Source organism: Capra hircus, chromosome 28 (genome assembly GCF_001704415.2).
Source record: "Capra hircus breed San Clemente chromosome 28, ASM170441v1, whole genome shotgun sequence".
NCBI lineage: Eukaryota > Metazoa > Chordata > Mammalia > Artiodactyla > Bovidae > Capra > Capra hircus.
The window spans coordinates 38,142,484-38,165,667 of NC_030835.1; the positions used below are offsets into that span (position 1 = coordinate 38,142,484).

The 23,184-nt window shown below is 44.0% G+C and overlaps 2 protein-coding genes across 10 annotated transcripts in view; one reads left to right on the forward strand and one right to left on the reverse strand.

The window, feature by feature from the left end:
- Positions 1-8,346, forward strand: part of TARBP1 (TAR (HIV-1) RNA binding protein 1) — a 65,936-nt gene extending 57,590 nt beyond the window's left edge. For 3 of the 8 annotated variants that reach the window (XR_001917410.1, XR_001917412.1, XR_001917414.1), the window contains one exon: positions 565-636. Coding sequence is in view for 2 of the 8 variants with exons in the window: in XM_013975535.2 (XP_013830989.2) it covers positions 565-736; positions 6,559-6,750; positions 6,910-7,034; positions 7,432-7,568; positions 7,937-8,105 (795 nt within the window). In the remaining 6 variants the exon portion in view is untranslated. Of the gene's footprint in view, positions 1-564; positions 737-6,558; positions 6,751-6,909; positions 7,035-7,431; positions 7,569-7,936 lie in introns of those variants that run through there. The other 5 variants (XM_013975535.2, XM_018042438.1, XR_001917411.1 and 2 more) reach the window with 4 other exon arrangements.
- LOC102168327 (cytochrome c oxidase assembly factor 6 homolog) lies at positions 11,876-21,689 on the reverse strand. Of its 2 annotated transcripts, none has more exons than XM_013975545.2 (3): positions 21,125-21,689; positions 20,630-20,789; positions 11,876-12,208 (listed from the first exon to the last, which is right to left on the reverse strand). In XM_013975545.2, the coding sequence occupies exons 1-3, from the start codon at positions 21,127-21,129 to the stop codon at positions 12,113-12,115; spliced, it is 261 nt and encodes an 86-aa protein (XP_013830999.1). In that variant the 5' UTR covers positions 21,130-21,689; the 3' UTR covers positions 11,876-12,112. The 2 variants fall into 2 exon arrangements, with proteins under 2 accessions (XP_013830999.1, XP_005699039.1); XM_005698982.3 differs by having other exon boundaries at positions 21,461-21,686.

Consider the following 23,184-nt stretch of genomic DNA (forward strand, 5'->3'; position numbering starts at 1 on the left):
AGATTACTTCCATGTGCTGTTTTAACCTGATTTTTACCCTCATTTTATCAATGAGGAAGTTAAAGTCAAGAAAGGCTAATAGCTTCTCTGACATCACACAGCTAAGATACAGCTGATGCAAATCTGGATTCCAAATCTGTATAATGACAGTGAGGGTAAAGATCTGGCATCACAGGACCTTGAATTTGTTTGCTTATGGAGGTATTTGTCTGTCAATAAACAGTATTTATCCAAATACCGTCCAACACTAATGCCCATCAGTTCCCAAACACTTTTTGCTTGTGTCCACGGCATGGTGTGTAGTGTGTACAGTAAGAAATGCTGGAGCGGAAGATCTGCCTGCTCCTAAGGATTTCCAAATCAATCCCTTAATTTCTTAGAGAAGACAATAAATTTAGATAAGACAGTTGCTACAAGATGCAAATGAAAGTATGTAATCTGATCAGACACGATAGTTTGGAAGAATACCTCAGTAATAATAAGTTGCACTTGAAACATTTTATCATGTATTTCTTTATTATTTTTAAGGGGCAAAAATTTTAGATTTTACAATTCTCCTTTCAGACGGTATTTTACATCCTTCCACGCCTCTCCGGCCTCATTGAGGATGAATGGATTGCCATTGGTAAATTCACCAGGTTCACTGACATCCCTTTAGATGCAGGATTTCAGTGGTGCCTTTCTACAACTCAGCTGTGTGAGCTAAAACCAGGTGACTGGTCCCAGCAGGACGTAGGTGAGCGTTTTTGTTTTCTTTTCCCCCTGTTGCCTGATCAGGCTCCCTGATTTCTGTTACTTAGAAACGATAGTTGGTCACTGTTTCGTTGATGTGCTGACCTCAGCTCCCTCTGTGAGAGAAAAGACAGTCAGTGTGGTGTCACTCCGTACGTCTGTCCTAGCTTTAGAAGTACGGTACTATTCACTCATTTACTTTAGAAGTAGGCTTTTAAAATTATGTATTATTATTGTTTTTGGCTTCACTGGGTCTTCGTCGCAGCACTCAGGGTTTCTCTCTAGTTGTGGCTCACAGAGCTTAGGTGTCCAGGGGCATGTGGTATCTTAGTTCCCCAGCCAGGGATCAAACCCACGTCCTCTGCATTGGAAGGTGGATTCTTAACCACTGGACCACCAGGGAAGTCCCCTGACTAGTACTTTAATCTAGCCAATGTCAGTTGGTTTTGCTGTTCAAAGCCAAAGAGAGCCTCACCTGCTTTACTATGTAAAACTAAAATCTTCTCTCTTCTTTGCCTTCTACTATATATTTCTGAAAAAAAGAGATTTTTTTTTAAGGGCCAAATTAAGCAGTCTCTTTCCTTGTCCCTTTTGGGAATGAAGCCGAGCTTCCCATTCTCGGTCCCTCTGGCTGGACATCACTTACCTCTTAGATCTTCCCCTAGGCTCCAGCCCTCAGCCACGCCCGCTTCCCTGCAGCTTTCTCTAGGACCTGCCTTTCCCTGTTGATCACCTCCTGCTCTTTCCTCCCCTCAGTCAAGCTTGCCCTCCCAAAACCTAGGATCAAGTCCTACACCCATTTTTAAAACCACAATGAACCGTAAGAGATGTGTAGCAGTGATCTGTATTCTCCTCATTTCTGTCACTCACATTGTCCTCTTCACTTGCCCTAACCCAGAACCATCCCTGCGGCTTCTTTCAGAAAAGCAGAAGCTGTCTCGTCTACTTTACCATACCTGACTTTCAGTTCAGTTTATTTCAGTCGCTCAGTCGTGTCCGACTCTTCGACCCCATGAATCACAGCACACCAGGCCTCTCTGTCCATCACCAACTCCCGGAGTTCACTTAGACTCATGTCCATCGAGTCAGTGATGCCATCCAGCCATCTCATCCTCGGTCATCCCCTTCTCCTCCTGCCCCCAATCTCTCCCAGCATCAGAGTCTTTTCCAGTGAGTCAGCTCTTCGCATGAGGTATCCAAAGTACTGGAGCTTCAGCTTTAGCATCATTCCTTCCAAAGAAATCCCAGGGCTGATCTCCTTCAGAATGGACTGGTTGGATCTCCTTGCAGTCCAAGGGACTCTCAAGAGTCTTCTCCAACACCACAGTTCAAAAGCATCAATTCTTTGGTGCTCAGCTTTCTTCACAGTCCAACTCTCACATCCATACATGACCACAGGAAAAACCATAGCCTTGACTAGACGGACCTTTGTTGGCAAAGTAATGTCTCTGCTTTTGAATATGCTATCTAGCTTGGTCATAACTTTTCTTCCAAGGAGTAAGCGTCTTTTAATTTCATGGCTGCAGTCACCATCTGCAGGGATTTTGGAGCCCCCCAAAATAAAGTCTGACACTGTTTCCACTGTTTCCCCATCTATCTGCCATGAAGTGATGGGACCAGTTGCCACGATCTTCATTTTCTGAATGTTGAGCTTTAAGCCGACTTTTTCACGCTCCTCTTTCATCAAGAGGCTTTTTAGTTCCTCTTCACTTTCTACCTGACTTTATGTAGCATTTATTTGCTTGTTTACTGCTATCCTGATTTTCCGCCTCAGTCTGACTTTTCTTCCTCTCCTTGAGCTCTCCCACTTGTCCCTTAAATTTATACTTCTCTAAAATTTTAGTGTTTTCAAGCATCTCTTGGATAACATTAAAAGTGCAGATCTTGAGTCCTGCCCTTAGATTTTAACTCTGGAGGACAGTTCTGGGAATGTGCATTGTTTAATCAAATACTGTGGATGTTCATGAATGCATTTTAATACTATCACCTTAAATTTATTTACTCAGTCTACAAAGATTTACTGATGCCTGCTACAGGCTGAAAGTTAAGACAAAGGCCATACCCTCAGGGCACTTAATTCCTAGATGAGCACACCCCTATAGCAGTGGATAATATGTCAGCAAAAAAGTACTGTGGAGACAATAAAGCAGAGTAAAGGTGTAACAGGATTAAAAAGACCTTTTTCAGGCTTCCCTCATAGCCTGCAATGCAGGAGACCCAGGTTCTATTCCTGGGTTGGGAAGATCCCCTGGAGAAGGAAATAGCAATCCACTCCAACATTCTTGCCTGGAAAATCCCATGGACAGAAGAGCTTGGGAGGCTACAGTCCATGGGGTTGCAAGAGTTGGACACAACTTAGTGACTTCACCACCACCACCAAGGAGCTGAAGTTGAGCAGAGGCAGATAGGAAGTGGTAACAACTGAGGCAAAGCCTGGAGGAAGAGCTTCCCTAAAATAGAGGTCAGCAAATGTGAAGATGTGTGGGCAAAAGACTGGTGACGAGAGCTGGAAGGGACAGCCTGCTGGGAAGGAGAGAAGGGAGCAACAGCACATCCTGATGTCCGATTCGAGTTCCACTGTGGAGAGGGATGAGGAGTTACTGAGTGGGGAAAGGCGGCAGAGGTCTTTCTGTTTGTTTGTTTTGGGTAAAGAGAGATATTGCGATATGATTTCAATATTGTTCAGTTACTAAGTCATATCCCACTCTTGGCAAGCCCAGGCTTCCCTGTCCATGACTATCTCCCTGAGTAACCCACTCAGGGAGGTATCACCCCAGGGAGATAATGGAAACCCACATTAGCTTTCCACCCTGAATTTGCTCAAACTCATGTCCATTGAGTTGGTGATGCCATCCAACCATCTCATCCTCTGTCGTCCCCTTCTCCTCCTGCCTTCAGTCTTTCCCAGCATCAGGGTCTTTTCCAGTGAGTCACATCAGGTGGCCAAAGTATTGGAGCTTCGGCATCACTCCTTCCAGTGAATATTCAGAGTTGATTTTCTTTAGGACTGACTGGTTGGATCTCCTTGCAGTCCATGGGACTCTCAGGAGTCTTCTCCAGCACCATAGTTCGAAAGCATCAGTTCTTCAGTGCTCAACCTTCTTTATGGTCCAGCTCACATATCCGTACATGACGGCTGGAAAAAACCATAGCTTTGACTGTGTGGACCTCTGTCGGCAAAGGGATGTCTCTGCTTTTTAATATGCTGTCTAGGTTTATTATAGCTTTTCTTCCAAGGAGCAAGCGTCTTTTAATTTCATGGCTGCAGTCACCATCTGCAGTGGTTTTGGAGCCAGAGAAAATAAAATCTGTCACTGTTCCCATTTTTCCCCATCTATTTGCCGTGAACTGATGGGACCAAATGCCATATTCTTAGTCTTTTGAATGTTGAGTTTTAAGCCAGCTTTTTCACTCTCCTCTTTCACCTTCATCAAGAGGCTCTCTAGTTCCTCTTCTCTTTCCTATTTAGATGCTGAGACTTAAACACTAGGATCCCCTAGGCACCTTCATTTTTCCTTCCCATTCTGTTGGCTCTCCTTGCACATTTTTTTTACTTGCTTACAGCTAGAAACCACCACCTCTGTAACTGCGCCTTTCAGATCTTTGTCTCTCCCAGCCTCTTTCCTAAGCCTGCTGGATGCTTGCACCAGCTCTTCTGTAAGCTCTTTAAACTCAGTATCCAAACCCACATTAGCGTTCCACCCAGAGGCTCCTCCTCAGTATTCCGTTTCTATCAGTGAGGTTGCTTGCTCTCACAGAAGTCATGCTTTTCCTGTCGTCTCTGCCATGTCTGTCCGTTACAGGAGCTTGGCAGCTTTGCCTTTCCTCTTCAGCCCTTTTTGCATCATTTAATTGAGACTTTCTGTCTTTGCTGGGCTAGTGCAAAAGCCTCTTTTCCATCCCCAGCTTTTCCTCCTCCACATCACTTTTGCGGATTTTTCTAAAACACAAGACCAGTACTGTTAACGTCTTCTTAAAACCCTGTACTGCCTCCTGTCTTTATGATAAGTTGTTTATCATTATACACAAAGTCCTTAGGACTGGGTCTGAGTCATGTGCCTCCATCAGCTGACTGCTGTGAGAGCCCTAAAGCGCTGCCGCCGCCCGAGCCCTGTCCTGCCACAGCCTGCCTGTGTGCACGTGCCAAGTCTGCAGCCTGCGCCACCCTTCCCATGCTCTGCTCTGCTCAGCACTCCCTCCCCGGAGCCCTCCTGGGTCTGGCTCTTTGCCGTCCCCCCCGTTAGTAACGCCTCCCTATGTGAGCACGCCATCAGTATAGGACTGCATCACCGTCCGCGTCAGGTCTCTTCCGTCCCCAGGAACCTCAGAGCCCCTGTCTGCTCAGTCAGGCTTGGAGTGGGACAGGGTTGAGGAAGAGCCTGGAAGAAGGATCTCAGACCTGAACACACAGTTAGACAGGTCAGTATGTTCTGTGTGCTCAGCGAGTTGGTGAAGAGAGAATTATTTGAAAGAAGAGTCCTCATTTTAGAAAAGGGCCCCCAAGTACTTGTAAAATAAGATAAAAGCTGTTTATGTTGTTTTCTGGAATACAGGATTCCTACAGAAAACTCCAATCTAACAACACTGTTTGCAAGATACAGCATTATTTTCTGTACATCTAAGAAAAAATGCTACCAAACTATGGATGTGGGACTTAAGGATTCTAAGATGCTTCCAAATTTTGGGTATGCTAACATGGAAAACAGTGTCAGACTTTATTTTGGGGGGCTCCAAAATCACTGCAGATGATGACTGCAGCCATGAAATTAAAAGACGTTTACTCCTTGGAAGAAAAGTTATGACCAACCTAGATAGCATATTCAAAAGCACAGACATTACTTTGCCGACTAAGGTCCATCTAGTCAAGGCTATGGTTTTTCCATTGGTCATATATGGATGTGAGAGTTGGACTGTGAAGAAGGCTGAGCGCCGAAGAATTGATGCTTTTGAACTGTGGTGTTGGAGAAGACTCTTGAGAGTCCCTTGGACTGCAAGGAGATCCAACCAGTCCATTCTGAAGGAGATCAGTCCTGGGATTTCTTTGGAGGGAATGATGCTGAAGCTGAATCTCCAGTACTTTGGCCACCTCATGAGAAGAGTTGACTCATTGGAAAAGATTTTGATGCTAGGAGGGATTGGGGGCAGGAGGAGAGGGGGACGACCCAGGATGAGATGGCTGGATGGCATCACGGACTCGATGGACATGAATCTGAGTGAACTCCGGGAGTTGGTGATGGACAGGGAGGCCTGGGTACTGCGATTCATGGGGCCGCAAAGAGTCGGACACGACTGAGCGACTGAACTGAACTGAACATGGAAAAAATGTGCATCTTTTATTTTCATAAATTGTTGTATTTTGCTTAGTAGAGTTTAATTTGAATATTTGCAACTATTATTGAAAATGGCAATTGTATCTGAATCCAGCTAAAGTTCTTTAGTTAAAAATCTCATTTTAAACTGTTCATTTAAGCTCTTAAAAATATATATGAGACTTTGCTGGTGGTCTAGTGGTTAAGAATCCTCCTGCCAATGTGGGGGACACGGGTTCGATCCCTGATCCAGGAGGATCTCGCGTGCCTCGGTGCCTGCCCTACGACTACTGAGCCTGCGCTCTAGAGCCTGCAAGCCGCGGCTGCTGAAGCCAGCGCGTTCGGGAGCCTGGGCACCGCAGCGGAGAGTAGCCCCTGCTCACCACGACCAGGGAAAGCCTGTGTGTAGCAACCAAAGTACCCAGCGCAGCCAAAAACAAATAAATCTTATACACACACACACACATATATATGCATGTAAATAAATAAAGGTTTATATTTTCTTTTTCCTTCCCAGGTTCCAACTCAGGTGAAGCAGATAACCAGTCAGAGTGGACTGATGTTCAGAAGAAGATTATCCCATGGAAGAACCATGTTCCAGACTTGGACCTGGAGCTGGTATTTCAGGATCGTGCTGCCAAACTTGGAAAGTCAATCAGCAGACTGATTGTAGTGGCCTCACTCATTGATAAGCCAACCAATTTAGGAGGTAAAAGGACAGTCTTGATCCTGAAAATCTATACTAACCCAGTGCCATCTGGGGCCTCTTGTCCACATTCCACCTTCCCCGGGAGCTCCAGAGGAGTGCCCGGGTCCTGGTGGGCGTGGCCTTAGACTGGCGGCAGTAATCCCCCCTTGTCCCGTGCAGGGCTGTGCCGGACCTGTGAGGTGTTCGGGGCCGCGGCGCTGGTCATGGGCAACCTTCAGTGTGTCAGAGACAAGCAGTTTCAGCACCTCAGTGTTTCAGCAGAACAGTGGCTTCCTTTAGTGGAGGTGGGTGGAAAGTGCTTGATTATTGAAATTTTCATTCACCAGACTTTCTAGTACTCTGTCTTCCTGTCAATCCTTTTGCAGTAATCCAGCCTGTCATGTTTTAAAAATAATACTAAAAAGTAAAATACAGCCCACTCTATTTCCTTTTTATTATCTCTCACACTATTGTATTTTTAGAAATCATCAATAATGTAGACTTCTTAGTAAAATGTGTCCTGTTGTAACTCACTCTGATTTTATAAATGTATATGATGTTGGGAGCATCCTTTTTTATAGTGTATAATTCTGTCCTTTTCCTGTTAACAAATTTCAGTTTCATCAGAAGCTTTTTTTTTTTCTTTTATTCCCAGCAGGGCTGTAAATGAACAATTTAATATTCTGCTCTTTTTAAACTAAGGTAAAACCACCTCAGCTGATCGATTATCTACAACAGAAAAAGGCAGAAGGTTACACCATCGTGGGTGTGGAACAGACTGCCAAAAGTTTAGACCTAACCCGGTACTGCTTCCCTGAGAAGTCTTTACTCTTGTTGGGGTAAGAGCTTTGTCTTGAGTCTCTGTCTCGAAAATGTTTCAGAAGATTTACAGTTTTACCTGGGCTCCTGATCCTACCCCCACACCTGACTTCTGACTTAAAGGTTTATGAAAAGCACCACCCCCTCCCACTCCCCGCTTCCCACCACCCCCCCCCACCCCGCCCAGGCTTTCCTTTTACTTTACCTGTTGGGGATGGTTCAGTGAACACAGAATCAACCCATAAACCTTGTTACACTCTTGTTTATTTTTCTGGTACCATAGACTTGTTTCATTTTGTTAACCTTTCTCTTCCAGTAATATCTAGGATGTCTAAGAAAAAAAAATTGTTTTTTACAAGAAAACCTTTCTTCCATTTCTCCTCATCAGCAACGAACGTGAAGGGATTCCAGCGAATCTGATCCAGCAGCTGGATGTGTGCGTGGAGATTCCTCAGCAGGGCATCATCCGCTCCCTCAACGTCCACGTGAGTGGGGCGCTGCTGATCTGGGAGTACACCAGGCAGCAGTTGCTGAAGCAGGGGTGCTCCACAGCCTGACGCCCGCGCCTCACCTGAGACGGGTTGTTGTTGGTGCTGCTGAAACGTTTAAAACTACCTGGACTCATGAGATAGATGCTGAAATTGACTGGGATAGTTTTGTCTTTTTTATTCACAGTTTAATGCCAAAACTTTGTCATGTGCCTTAACTATATTACTGTATATGTTGTCCCCTTTAATAAACATTTTTGGCTAAGTTGTATTACTTCTTTAATAAAATATTTTAATTGTGGAAATAAAACAATGAATTTTAGAAAGATCTTTTCTTTCCTAGAAACTAGTATTGTCAGAAAGGTGGATTATGGTGGGAGAAGGCAGGATTAAGGCGGCTGCAGTTATCTATGAATACTGTTCCCTTGCCAGGAGGAAGCACAGGGGCTGGGGCAGAGGGGTGGAAAGTTAGTTTCCCCATGAGGAAGTCACTGGCCTCCTGCTGCTGCTTTCTGTCCATTTCTCAGGGAGGAAACATGCTTGGCAAGATATTAACCCGGTGTCCCTATAAAGTTCGTAACTTATTTTTAAAGCCATGAAATAGGCCATCAGTTCAGTTCAGTCGCTCAGTCGTATCCGACTCTTTGTGACCCCATGGACTGCAGCACACCAGGCCTCCCTGTCCATCACCAACTCTGGAGCTTACTCAAACTCATGTCCATTGACTCAGTGATGCCATCCAACCATCTCATCCTCTGTTGTTCCCTTCTCTGCCTGCCTTCAGTCTTTCCCAGCATCAGGGTCTTTTCTTGTGAGTCAGTTCTTCGCATCAGGTGGTCAAAGTATTAGTTTCAGTTTCAGCATCAGTCCTTCAGTGAATATTCAGGACTGATTTCCTTTGGATGGACTGGTTGGATCTCCTTGCAGTCCAAGGGACCTCAAGAGTCTTCAACACCACAGTTCAAATATATCAATTCTTTGGTGCTCAACTTTCTTTATAGTCCAATTCTCACATCCATACATGACTTCTAGAAAAACAGCTTTGCCTAGGACCTTTGTTGGCAAAGTAATGTCTCTGCTTTTTAATATGCTGTCTAGGTTGGTCATAACTCTTTTTCCAAGGAGCAAGCATTTTTTAATTTCATGGCTGCAGTCACCATCTGCAGTGATTTTGGAGCCCCCCAAAATAAAGTCGCTCAGTTTCCATTGTTTCCCCATGATTATTTGCCATAATCATTCAGATAAAGTTTTTAGGAAATTTTCCTATGTCACCTTTGCTCAGGGTTCAAATAATGATTAGATAGTAGTCTGTATTCTTAGAGTTGTCTACGTGGACCCAGAGGAGGTGACTTACTTGTGCTCATCGTTGCCAAAAGTAAGACTGGAACCCTCACGGGTTGACTCTCTGTTTCTGTTCTTCTGAGGGTTCTGTTATTAGGATTACTTTATTATTTAATGGTAACTATCACCTTCCAGCAGTGAACATAATCATTGTCTGGGTCTGTTTAAATAATAGATTTCAGAATCTTTCCTGTATACATGTTTTTCTGCAGCTTTATTAAAACAGTTTTTGTTTTGCATTAGAGTTACAAGGATAGTACACGTGCACTGCACCCAGATACCTCTAATAGGATCTTACATAACCACAGACATTTATCAAAACTAAGAAATTAACATTGATAACAGTGCTGTTCGCTACACAAACGATTCTGATCTGTCCAGGTTTCCCGTTTCCCGCTGCTACTTTTTCTGTCCCAGGAGCGCTGGCTTTGGCATCCTGGATGCTGTATTGACTCTACTCCGTAGTCTCCTCCAGTGTCTGACAAAGTTACGTGGGCCAGTTCCTTTCTTACCCACTCCTTTCAGTGAGTTTATGTCATATATTTGTAATAGACTGATTTGTCAGTCTTCATTCCAAACTAGAATTCTCCCCAAATCCTATTGGATTTTAATGTGCACAAAGTCACTCTCTACAGTGTATAACTCTCGTGGGTTCTGACAAGTGCACACCATGATGTCAGAGACAGCAGCTTCCACACCTAAAAATTCCTCTGTGACCCCTTCAGAGGCAGCCTCCTCCTCCACCAGCAGTGAATACCAGTGTTTCCCTGCGTCTTCATCAGCACTTGGTACTATCAGTGTTTTTAAGCCGTTCTAATAGGTAAGTAGTGATCAACTGTTACGGCTTTAGTTTGCATTACTCTACAAATAATAGGGAGTGTCTTCATAATGTTATTTATAACACTGAATAAATTCGTGAAAACACAATTTGCCCATTTTTTAACTTGGGTGATTTTTTAAAATAAGTGTTCATTATTCTGGATACACATTCTCTATGATATATATATGATTTGCAAATATTCTCTCCCAGTTTGTAATTAATCTTTTCATTCTCTTAATAGTGTCTTTCACAGAGCATAAATTTTTAATATTGATAAAGTCCAACTTAGCTTTATTTCCTCTTACGGATTGTGCCTTTGAGGTCATCATCTAAAATTTCACTTCCAAACCCAAAATCATGTAGACTTTCTCTATACTTTCTTCTGTTAGTTTTATATTTGACATTTAAGTCTATGCTCTATTTTGAGGGTTTTTTTGGTATCTCTTTAATTAAGTACAGTTTGTACTGGCGTTCATTTTATTGTGCATGGACACCCCTTTACCCCTTGTCCAAACTCGGTTGACTGTGTCTGTGTGGCTGTACTTCCGGACTCTCTTCTGTTCTACCCTGCCAATACCATATTGTCTTTAATTACTGGAGCTTTACCAGCATTAAAATCACTTAATATGAACCTTCCAGTTTTGTTCTTTTCAGAATTATTTTGCCTTTCCATACAAATTTTAGAATCAGCTTGTCAATATATACCAAAAATCCTGAGATTTTTATTGGGGTTAATTTGAACCCATAGAATAAACTGAGAATTTAACAGTTCCTTAGCAACAGTGAATCTTCTAACTCATGAACACAGTACCTCTCCAGTTAAGTTGTTCTCTGATTTCAATGTTTTATAGTTCTGAGGATATAGGTCCTACCCATACTGCTAGATTTATATCTAAGTATTCCTTTTTTTTTTTAGTGCTATTGTAAATGGTGTATTTTAAATTTTAGATTACAGTTGTTCATGGCTGGTATACACAAATATGATTTTCTTTTGTATAGTGACCTTGTTTCCTGCCACCTTTCTTATTCACTTACTAATTCTAGGTGCTTTTTTAGAAGGTTCTTTGGTATATTCTGTAGAGATAATCATATTGTCCATGAATAGAGCCAGTTTTACTTCTTTCTTTCCCATTTGGCTGCTTTTTTTGTCTTACTGCAGTAGCTGGGAATTCAATACAGTGTTGAATAGGACAAGTGGGGACCTTTTTACCTTGTTACTGATTTTAGGGAAAAAGCATTCACTGTGTTGTTTAGTAACTAAGTCATGTCTAGCTCTGTAACCCCATGGACTGCAGCCCACCAGGCTCCTCTGTCCATGAGATTTCCCAGGCAACAATCCTGGAGTGGGCAGCCATTTCCTTCTTCAGGGGATCTTCCCAACTCAGGGATCAAATCTGCATCTCCTGCACTGGCAGCAGGGTTCTTTACCCGAGCCGCCTGGAAAGCCATTGTCTTATCGTTAACTATATTAGCTGTAAGGATTTTCTGTAGATGGTCTTGATTATATTACCTGTATATCTGAAGTTGAACCTTCAATTCCTCATTTTTTGGTGGCTGTATTAAAATGCTAACTCCCAGGACAATGGAAATCTATCTGCTTTTTTCAGTATATATCTCTATAATAGCATTTGCCCACTCCCCACCCTCCAACAGCACAAAGGTACACATGTTGTTATAATTAATTTTTTCTTAAAATATATATTTACAAAATTAAGCATATTTCATATCATTTTATTTCAATTCTTCATACTTTGAATAATGGAATCTTGTTACTTGATCATTTAAATTAAGAACCATATATATGAAACAGGCTTTGGTGTCTGCCATCATTCAAACTACTATTGTCCCAGAGTCAAAGCATTTTTGAATGTCCAGAAAAAGTAATTTCAACTTTTCTGAACTATTCAGGAACAGCCTAGGACTGTGCAGTCATTTTCGAAGGCTGGAAATCTCCTGCTTCAAATTTTTCTTTGAATTTTAAGTAGTCTCTTCTTTTATCAAAATATTTTATCTGTTGGGAAAAAAGGGTTTGAAATAAGGGTAAGTTATATAGATTAAACACAAGGAACAGACTTAAATGTAATTAATTATTCAATATAAATTATGTAAGTAGCCTAAGTAATTTACATTCTAGAGTCTCTAAAGGGAGTGTAGACCAGTGAGTTCTAACTCTTCTTGGGTTATGAACCCTGCTGAGAATTTGAGTATGTGGTGCACCTTTCTCAAGAAGTGTATCTGTGCTTAGACATGTAAAATGTGCCAGGAGGGTCCACAGAACTCTCAGGTCACAAGATTTCATGATTGAAGACACTATACAAGTTTTTCCTATCAACTGTGAGTTCAATTAGCTTTATAATTTACCAGCCATGATATTTCTATTTATTTTTGGCCATACTACATGGCATATGGGATCTTAGTTCCCCGACCAGGACTCGAACTCACACCCCCTGCAGTGGAAGTACAGAGTCTTAACCACTGGCCCACCAGGGAATACCCCATCAGTCACGACATTTTTATTAAGTTTATCTTACCCAGAAACATACATTTAAGGAGACACACACATAATTAAAAATTATATGTATGAACTATGAATAAGGAAACTGATGGTAAAGTTTTAATAACTTAAAGATTTCATTTTATTATTTCTATTTACATCCTCCTCTTGCCACAGGGAGTCTGGAGTATCTTAAAGCCCCATATCCTGAAACAGTAAAATCACAGAAGTAGAAAATCAAGGCCAGCCACAAAATCTTCAGTGTCTTTATCTGAGCTGTTCTGCAGACAAGGCAAAGGCAGAATATGACACACATTTTCACTATCAGGATAGAAAACCTTTTCTTAGGATTTAATCATTGAATACTTCAGTGGAGCCCAAGTAAGTAAAAATGAGCTTAGACTGAGAACGTAAAAATCTGCCCTGCCCTGTCTCAAGCTGGGATAAAAGACGTTTCCAGAGGACGTACTGCAGGCAAAGACTGTCCTAAGAAACCCCTTTGAGTGACTACCGCTTTCTTATTCACCAAAAAACTGTTCTCGAAAATCAAACTATCAGAAATTTGCTCTTTGAAGTTACTTTGGTAAAAAAATCCCCCACTTTTACCTGGGGGATCTGACTGGCACTTTGATACAAAGAAGTAGTCCTGATTGGAGCTCAGGTGTGAGACTTCAAGTAAGGGACTTCTGAGCCTATGACAGTCAGCATTTATCTTTGTAGGAAATAGGACCCTGGGTCCACCTCTCAGTCTGGAGTTGTCGGCCTGCTTATACACAGAGCCCATCAAAGCATCACTTCATTTCAATTTCACCTAAACCCTACCCTTCCCCAAGCCCTCTGATAACTCCTTTCCATTTGGTGAGATGCCCACAGCAACTCATGGGCTCACAGCATGCTAATAAATCTCACTGTCAGATTCCATACCTCTGGTGGCCTTCGGCTGACTGAGCTGGGACGGATGTCATATGTAAAGAATATCAGGTGAAGAAGTAGACAATGTCCTTAACATTTCTGTGGCAAATCAATAGATCTTTGCATTTCTCCTGTTACACTGTCAACTGCCTAAGGGTTAATTCCATTTAATGGTCGTACTTAGATTTCACTCCCAACTTGTCCAGAACTTACTTCTCTACAGACATGTTTTTCTTCCTCTGTCCCATATTTCAGTGACTGCATCACTATCCACCCAAATGCTCCGATCTCCTTCCCCATCTTGATCGCTACAATACAGGCCCACATCATTTCTCACTTGGATTGCTGTAATAGCTCTATAACCGGTTTCTCTACCTTCAATCCACCTGTCACACCACTGCCAAGTATCTTTTGGAAATCTCAATTTGATCATGTCACTGCTTGTTTAAAGATCTTTCAAGGTATCCTTATTGCCTTCAAGAACATCCAAACTCCTTGTCTGTAAGGCAAACGAGGTTATTCAAGACTAAATCTCTGCCCACCTTCCTCTGGGTGTACCACCAACCCCTGAAATGCTAGCCACCCAGAGCTACCCCAGTTCCCCAGTGTGCTGATTTCCCATGCGTCTTGCTTCCATGCCTTTCATATACCATACTCTGCTTGAAAATCTCTTCTCTCTAGTCTTTACCACCTGATTCAGTTAACAGTGGAAGGCCCCCAACACGTGCACCTCCATGAGGCTAATGTCCAAAAAGGCTAACAAATCAGCAGGCGTTCCTTGAAAAGCACTGTATCCACACAAGTGTCCTTAAGCCATTAAATGAGATGCAGTATAGTAGCATGAATACCAAAATACTGGAATTTCTGAGACATTTCAAAGGTTGACAGTGAAAAGACAATATCCAAAGTTGACGTTGTTGTTCAGTCACTAGGTCATGTCCAACTCTTTGCAACCCCATGGACTGTAGCACGCCAGGCTTCCCTGTCCTTCACTATCTCCTGGAGTTTGCTCAAACTCATGTCCATTGAGTTGGTGATGCCATCCAAATTGATGGATATAGCTGTCCAGTTGCTCTGTTTGTGGAAAACTGCATTGGATGATGCTAGAATGACAGACCTGATCCCTGCTCCTTCCTAGGTTAAAGAGCCAATAGGAAAATTTAAGTAGGACCGTAATCAAGGCAAACTGATGAAAGGGCTAAGCAAGGGGGTGAGCATGCTTGCTCAGTCGCCAAGTTGTGTCTGACTCTTTGTAACCTCACGGACTATAGCCCACCAGACTCCTCTGTCCATGGGATTTCTCAGGTAAGAATACTGGAGTGGTTTGCCATTTCCTTTTCCAGGGGATCGTCCCAAGCTAGGGATCAAACCCACGCCTCCTGCTTGCCAGGCAAATTCTTTACCACTGAGCCACCAGGGAAGCCCAAAGCAAGGAAGGAGGGAAGAGTAATTTGGTTTTGTGATGACATATTAGTTTTATGGCCTACATATTACATGGGCTAGCTCCTCTAGGCCTTCCTGCGCCTGCCTGCGCAGCCACTGCTCCTGGGTTGCTCCTCCCGGCCGCCGGCCCTGGCCTCAGGCGTGGGTGGCTCCTCCCAGCTGCCGTCCCTGGCTTTGGGCTCGGGGTGGCTCCTCAGAGTCACTGCCCCTGGCCTCGGGCTCGGGGTGGCTCCTCAGGGTCACCGCCCCTGGCCTCGGGCGAGAGGTGGCTTCTCCCAGCTGCCCCTGACCTTGGACGCGGGGCAGCTCCTCCCGGCCGCCCCTGACCTCGAACGCAGGGTAGCTCCTCTCGGCCGTTCCTGTGCCATAGCAGCCTGGCACTCTAGGCCACTGCCCCGACCTCGGACGTGGGGTAGAAACACAAGCTGGAATCAAGATTGCCGGGAGAAATATCAATAACCTCAGATATGCAGATGACACCACCCTTATGGCAGAAAGTGAAGAGGAGCTAAAAAGCCTCTTGATGAAAGTGAAAGAGGAGAGTGAAAAAGTTGGCTTAAAGCTCAACATTCAGAAAATGAAGATCATGGCATCCAGTCCCATCACTTCATGGGAAATAGATGGGGAAACAGTAGAAACAGTGTCAGACTTTATTTTTTGGGCTCCAAAATCACCGCAGATGGTGAGTGCAGCCATGAAATTAAAAGACGCTTACTCCTTGGAAGGAAAGTTATGACCAACCTAGAGTATATTCTAAAGCACAGACATTACTTTGCCGACTAAGGTCCGTCTAGTCAAGGCTATGGTTTTTCCTGTGGTCATGTATGGATGTGAGAGTTGGACTCTGAAGAAGGCTGAGCACTGAAGAATTGATGCTTTTGAACTGTGGTGTTGGAGAAGACTCTTGAGAGTCCCTTGGACTGCAAGGAGATCCAACCAGTCCATTCCAAAGGAGATCAACCCTGGGATTTCTTTGGAGGGAATGATGCTGAAGCTGAAACTCCAGTACTTTGGCCACCTCATGTGAAGAGCTGACTCATTGGAAAAGACTTTGATGCTGGGAGGGATTGGGGGCAGGGGGAGAAGGGGACAACCGAGGATGGGATGGCTGGATGGCATCACGGACTCGATGGACATGAGTCTGAGTGAACTCCGGGAGTTGGTGATGGACAGGGAGGCCTGGCATGCTGCGATTCATGGGGTCGCAAAGAGTCGGACACGACTGAGCGACTGAACTGAACTGAACTGAACATATTATGTAACAAATTTGTTTTTTTAGTGTTTTACAATAGAAGCATTCATTGTAAATCTCTATTTGGTTCTACTTTTATCTTTACTATTCGTCTGTGACTTCAGCTAAGTGAAAGGACACAAATTCTGGAATCAGAGCAACCTCCATTCTAATCCTTTCCCCACCACTTTACTCGTTAACTGATCTTGAACAAAGTATTTCACCTCTCTGAGCCTCAGTTCCTATTACATAAAAGAGATACAATGGCACCTCACAAGACTAAATGAAAATTAAAGCAAATGCAAACACAGCATCTCGCATAAAAGGCACTCAGAGGACACCCCATCACCTCCCTCCCTGTCACCCTCTCCACCTTCTCATACACATCTCTGGAAATATCTTTCATTTTTATTCTAAGGCAATTGGGTAAGACTTCAACAAGTCTCAAGTAGAAAGCAAAGGTGAAAAGGGAGCAAAAACCAGAGGGCACAGGCTAGAAAAGACAGCTCAATCGTGGACCGAGTCTGCAGAAGACAAAGGTTTTCCATGGGTGCGTGTCCCTGTCAAATGCAGCAGAAGTTACTTCGACTACTTTGGCCACACCCCTTTTTCCTTGGGGTGGAAACTATAACTTTTCAGGTTGCTGTGATTTTCTCTAACAACACTCATGTCATAACTCAGATGGTTTCAGTATCCATGTGGTTGATCCTTTCAACACCCTGGCCTCTCAGCTCCTTGACCTCTTACTTAAATGGTCTTTTCCTCCAACCTACCTCACTGCCAGAATCAAAGCCTAGTCCTCGTCTTTAACAACAAACATAGCCACGCCATAACCCCAATTCTGAGCATTTCCATTCTCCAAATGCTCCCTTTTCACTTTCTAAGACCCTGATGCCAACAATCCACTGACCACACCACCTTTTCATTGACCATCATCCCCCTCATACCCTCACTTGTCTCCTTACCCTGAACCCAAAGCTTTTCACTCAGAGGAAAAGCCACTGTCCCCGGCTTCTCAGTGCCTCACATCCAAATTCTGTTTCCTCCTTGCTGTTCCTTAAGCACACTGGACCCGACCCTACTGCAGGGGTGTTGTGTCACCCTGCTTCACTCCTGAGAACAGTCCTCCAACAATTCCCACTGTGGAGCCTGACACTCATCTCTGGGGCTGTGTTGATGTTAGCACCTTTGCCTGAGGAGGGGAGCAGGTGAGGAGGGCCTGTTGGATACAAGATGAGGAAGAATTCATTCGTGTATATGCAGAGGTCAAGGTTGGTCCTTGAGAACATCCAAATAGGAAGCTCTGGAGTTAGAGAGGATGTAGATTTGGACCTCAACACCTAAGTGGTACTTCAAGCCATGGCTGCAGGTAAGACTGGCTTGGGAAAGTTAAGCAGCATAGAAGGGAACTCTATAGGGTATGATTTAACAGACACACGAAAGCCTGCCATAAAGCTATGGCTGCTGGAGACCAGGAAAACTAGGGGAGTGAATTATGAAGGAAGAACGCCACCAGGGAGGTGAAGTCAAAGTCGCTCAGTTGTCTCCGACTCTTTGCGACCCCATGGACTATACAGTCCATGGAATTCTTCAGACCAGAATACTGGAGTGGGTAACCTTTCTCTTCTCCAGGGGATCTTCCCAACCCAGGGATCGAACCCAGGTCTCCAGCATTGCAGGTAGATTCTTTACCAGCTGAGCCACAAGGGAAGCCCACCAAGGAGGTAATGCTTTTGTATTTAAATAAACTTGCATTATGACTAAGTTTCTAGAACATGAGATTTGCACAGCCTAATCCACAGGTTCTTTTCTTGCATGACAGGGACAAAAAGAAGGATGTGGATCAGAGAAGAGCATGAGGTCTGGACTCAAGACTACTGAGCCTGAATCCAGGCTCTGCACTTACACATGACCTGTGCCCTCAGAAGTAAAATGGGGTAACAGAGCTACCATGAGGAATAAAGTATAGAGACGATGCACCTGAAGTGCCCAGAGCCTGTACTAATACATGTTAGCTGTGACTAGCATGCGGGAACCTGGCGAGAGGGTGGGCCTGCACGCCATGGCACCCGGCCTACGTAAGAGTGGAGGAGACGTCAATAAAGAAGCACTGGCTGACAGTAAAATCCCTTTATGATGCTGAGAACAGAACCTGCCCTGAAATCAGGGAGATGGGAAGGCCCATTAGCCATTAGGATAGAGAAAAAGCAGTGTGTTTTGGTGGGGAGAAAAAGGGGGAAAAAAAAAAGACTGAAGTGTAACTTTTCAAAGGGACTAAGACAGTGATTCCAGCTGTGGTTATCCACCAGAATCACCTGTTAAGCCAGAGCCCTTTTAAAAGAAGCTTCCAGAAGTTTGCAGATCTGAGATGAGGTCTGAGACATAGCTATCTTTTTTTTTTAATATTTCCACATGATTCTGACATGTAAACCTGGAGTGGAAAATCCTGGCTAGGCTGTCAAAAGACAGGTCTCAGGGTGAAGAGGTTCTCCTGGAAAAATGTGGGGTAGGGAAGAGGGGAGATGGAACCTGCCAACACTCACCTCAAAGGGCTTCATCACTCCCATCGTACATCCCTGTTTCTAAGTGACCACAGAGCCAGTGAGCAGAGAGTGAGAAAGGGCCTGTTGCATAGACTGGAACAGTATCCAGGCCTTGAAGGAATTTGATGTTGGCCCAAACTCCCCCATTTTCCACCTACTTTGTAAACTAGGAGTTAAGTCTCTGTGCGTCTATCTAATGGGAAAACCAGAGATGTATAATATTTGCCTAAGTCATTATCTAACCCAATCACCAAGCCCCTGATTTATCACTTTTCAGTTTATATGTCAAGTTACACATTTGATTGTCATAGTAATCCAAAGGGACAGGTTACACTGAGCTGCTTTTACACACACAGAGTTCATCTAAAGCAATTATCTCTTCAATGCCTTCATCCCTACCTTCCATCAAAGCCTTCTTGTGGTCTTCAAGCCTCAGATTCTTCATCTAAAAATTTGAGGTGTGAAAAGGTGAAGGTCATAAATCCACTTCGTCTCTAAAATGATCTGTTCTCAAACTGCTTGGTAAAGTTTGGAGGAGCATGATGGTGAGAAATCAAAGTTCAAACCTCACAGCAGCCAGCTAGACCTGACTTAGAACTATGGTTCTGCCACTCACTGACCAATACAGAGTAAGCAAGTTATTGCAATGCTCTGGGCTTCTGCTGTCTGCTCCAGAAACTGACAGCAACAACATCCAACTCAAAGGGTGTTAGTGAGGAGCATCAAGCACTTACTGAGCCTGGTGATGGTAGGTGCCTTTTCCACCCCTTCGCATTTGAAGGACAGGCCCTACAGAGCATGAGCATGTGTCAGCAAGGCGTCTGGAGTGGCTGGTGGCAGAATCCACCACACGATCATTCTGTTTCTTCTACTCCCTAAGCTCCTTTGTGTTTCAGGTATATGACCACATGATTTTCAGCAGCCAACAGGGAAAGCTTTATTTCTGACAGCAGCTCTAGGACAATGAATCTGCCAACTCTTGCCCAAGATTAAATACTATCCCTTCAGAAGATCCTGGAAAGGGATTTCCCTGGTGATCCAATGGCTAAGACTCTGTGCTCCCAACACAGGGGACCTGGGTTTGATCCCTGGTCAGGGAACTAGAGGGCTTCCTTGTGACTCAGAGGTACAGAATCTTCCTGCAGTGCAGGAGATGCAGAGATGTCGGTTTGATCCCTGGGTGGGGAAGATCTCCTGGAGGAGGAAAATTCCATGGATAGAAGAGCCTGGAGGGCTACAATCCATGGGCTTGTAAATAAGAAAGTGAAAGTGAAGTCTTGTTGGACTCTCTGCAGTCCCATGGACTGTAGCCTGCCAGGTTCCTCTGTCCATGGGATTCTCCAGGCAAGAACACTGGAGTGGGCTGCCATTTCCTTCTAAGAGTTGGAAACACCTGAACAACTAAACAACAACAACATGGAACTAGATCCCACGTGCCACAAATAAAAGATCCCACATGCCGCAACTAAGACCCAGGACAGCCAAACAAATCTTTTTTTAAAAAAAGAAGAGCCTGCAAAAATCTACCAATTTAGGGGGTTGGAATTTTTTGGTTATTTTTCACAGTAGTGTTGAGTCCAGACCCCAGTTTGTTTTTCAAGGAACTTTAAAGAGTCAGGTGACATTTTCCAAAGGTCTGCGCGATATGTACATAAAACAAGCCTGGATTACCAAACAAGGTTTTCTCTGCTGCTCACAGAAACTGTTGACTTGACACACTTCAGAGGGCACTTCATTTCATAGCTCACCACTCACTATAAGCTCTATGTATTTTGACAGTGAACAGCAATATGTCCAAGTGTAACTTACCCACTGTTGGGGACAGCTAGATTCAAATGAGCTTCTTAACTTCTTGCACTTAGAAGCGTCCTCTGTGTTCTCATCTAAACACTTCCAGTACTCATCGCGGGCTCCCCAGCAAGCCTGCCTTTCTTTCATAGATGGGGCTGCCATTCCTAGCGGGCTCAAGCTGTCAACCAAAATATGTGATATTAACAAAGGACTTATAATACCAGAGAAGGCAAGCCAAAGAAAAAGATATTGTCATTCCCTCCGACCCCCTCTTTTTAAAGCTTTGCCTCCGGACTTTAATGATGCGAGCACAACTAATCAGTTCTACAGGAACGTTATCATAAGAGCACTCGCTGCTGCTACTGCTAAGTCACTTCAGTCGTGTCCGATTCTGTGCGACCCCACAGACGACAGCCCACCAGGCTCCCCCGTCCCTGGGATTCTCCAGGCAAGAACACTGGAGTGGGTTGCCATTTCCTTCTCCAATGCATGCAGGGGAAGCTTATCCCTTACTCCATGTAATTGCTCCGCTGCTGACGTAGCAGCTTGGTCTGAGAGAGCCGCTGTTAGATTCCTGGCTCCCACATGGTCTGTCACTTAAGCCAGCGCGTGTATTCTCTCGAGACTATTTCCCCATCGGTTAAACGAGGGTAGCACTGCCCATTTCACAGGGTTGCTGTTCGAAACAAAGTGCTGTACAAATAAATGCAGGAGGGCAAAATCACCAGGCAGGACAGGAGTGCTACTTCGTCTGGCAGAAGAGAAGCCCGAGGCTCGCGGAGAGTCAGCTACCTCCCGGCTCCATTAGCCTCTAGGGCGCGCCCCACTCGGCCCCGCCAGCAAGCCCACCTCTCCGCCCGCCCAGAACCAGGTTCCCTTCGGCGCCGATGGGAGGAAAGAATCACGCGGTCCAACAACCCGGGAAGAAGGGCGTGGGACCGAGTTGGCGCTGCACTGTCTCCTGGCCCGCTTGGGCAAGTCACGTAGACCCCACCACCTCAAGGAAACAATTCACGTAGCGAACTCTCTGGCCTTGGAATGACCCTTACGGGCTACCGGTCTGTTCCAGGAGGGCGGGACTTCCGGCTCCCTTCTCCCTGTGTCGGAGTGACTTCCGGGCCTGCTTCGTCTGGGGCGGCGGTTCATAGGGGTTGTGGAGGTGGAAAGTGAGTGGGATCCGGTCACTCCTCAGAGTGGCCTTGGTGTTATTAATATCTCAGTGTCTTTCGCCCTACAGTTTTTCGTAATTTTAACGAACTGTGCTCCTTTCGTGAATCTGAGTTTTTATACACATTGCGCCAAGCGCCGGCAGGAAGATTTCATGTGCGAGCCCTGCCGGAAACGGCGACTTCATGTGGAAGTTGGCACCTGAGGCGAGAGAGGGACGAAACCTCAAAGAGCTGTGAGGGCTTAACTCCTCGCTTTTTAGATTAAAAGAAAAAAAGAAATGGGCCCCAGAAAGAGGCGGTGACGCCCCGGGACACATGGCAAATAAGTGACTAAGCTGAGAATCCAGGGTACCAAACTCCCGGTTTCCTGATTCAGGTTTGATCCGGTTACATCTCTTAACATCATCCATTACCTTTTCCTTGTTTGAACTCTTGCGGCTTTCTTCTTGATTTTTAACAAGCCTTCCCCAGTGACTGTTAAGACAAGCAAAAGAAAATCAGAAACGATAAAGAAAATCTGAATAAAATGATTTGACCTAGTGAATACTCTCAGAAAAACAACCGAAGTCAAAGCATAGGTTTTTTGGAAAGGGAACATACTACCAACATCAACCACATACCTAGCTGTAAAGTGACGCTCAACAAATTTTAAAGGGCATTCGGCATGTGTTTTTTAAGCACATGTTCTAGTTAAGCTAGAAATCAATAAAGAATTATAAAAATAAGCCCATATAACCCATAGCCAATCATAATGGTAGTAATGAGAAAATACTTTGAGCCAAACAATAAAATACAATAGGAACACCTGTAGAATAAAGCTAATGAAGTACTTAAAGGAAAATTTACAATCTTTTTATTTTTTTTTTTGAAAATTTACAATCTTAAGTAAGTATACTAGAAAAGAGGCTGAAAGATCTTTAGCTAAACTTCCCCTTTCCAGAAATTAAAAAAAGGAAAGCAAAATTAAGGAAAGTAGGAGGGAAATAATGCTAAAAGCAGAAATGAAATGAGAAATAAGAGTGGTATCTCAGACACTGCCTATCTGAGAGCCAGCTGTGCACACCTCTTCCCAATTCCATGATCAATAGTATCATACTGCTAGCTTGAAATTGCCTCTGATGGGAATCTTCACACTGTGGAAATCAAACAAGATAGTGTTTTGTTTTGTTCAGAGCCAGTGCACTAGCACATCATACAGTAGATTTTTAAAATCCAAAGTTGATTTATTAGGGGGAAAAGACTAATAATATTGACAAAAGTTTAATAGGATTGGGCAATAAAAGGAGAGATATTAACAACTTATACCAGTAATGAAACTATTTTAGAAATCAAAAGAGAACATCTTATAAACAACTTAATGCAAATATAATTTAGATGATTTTGCAAATCTCAAGGAAAACAACT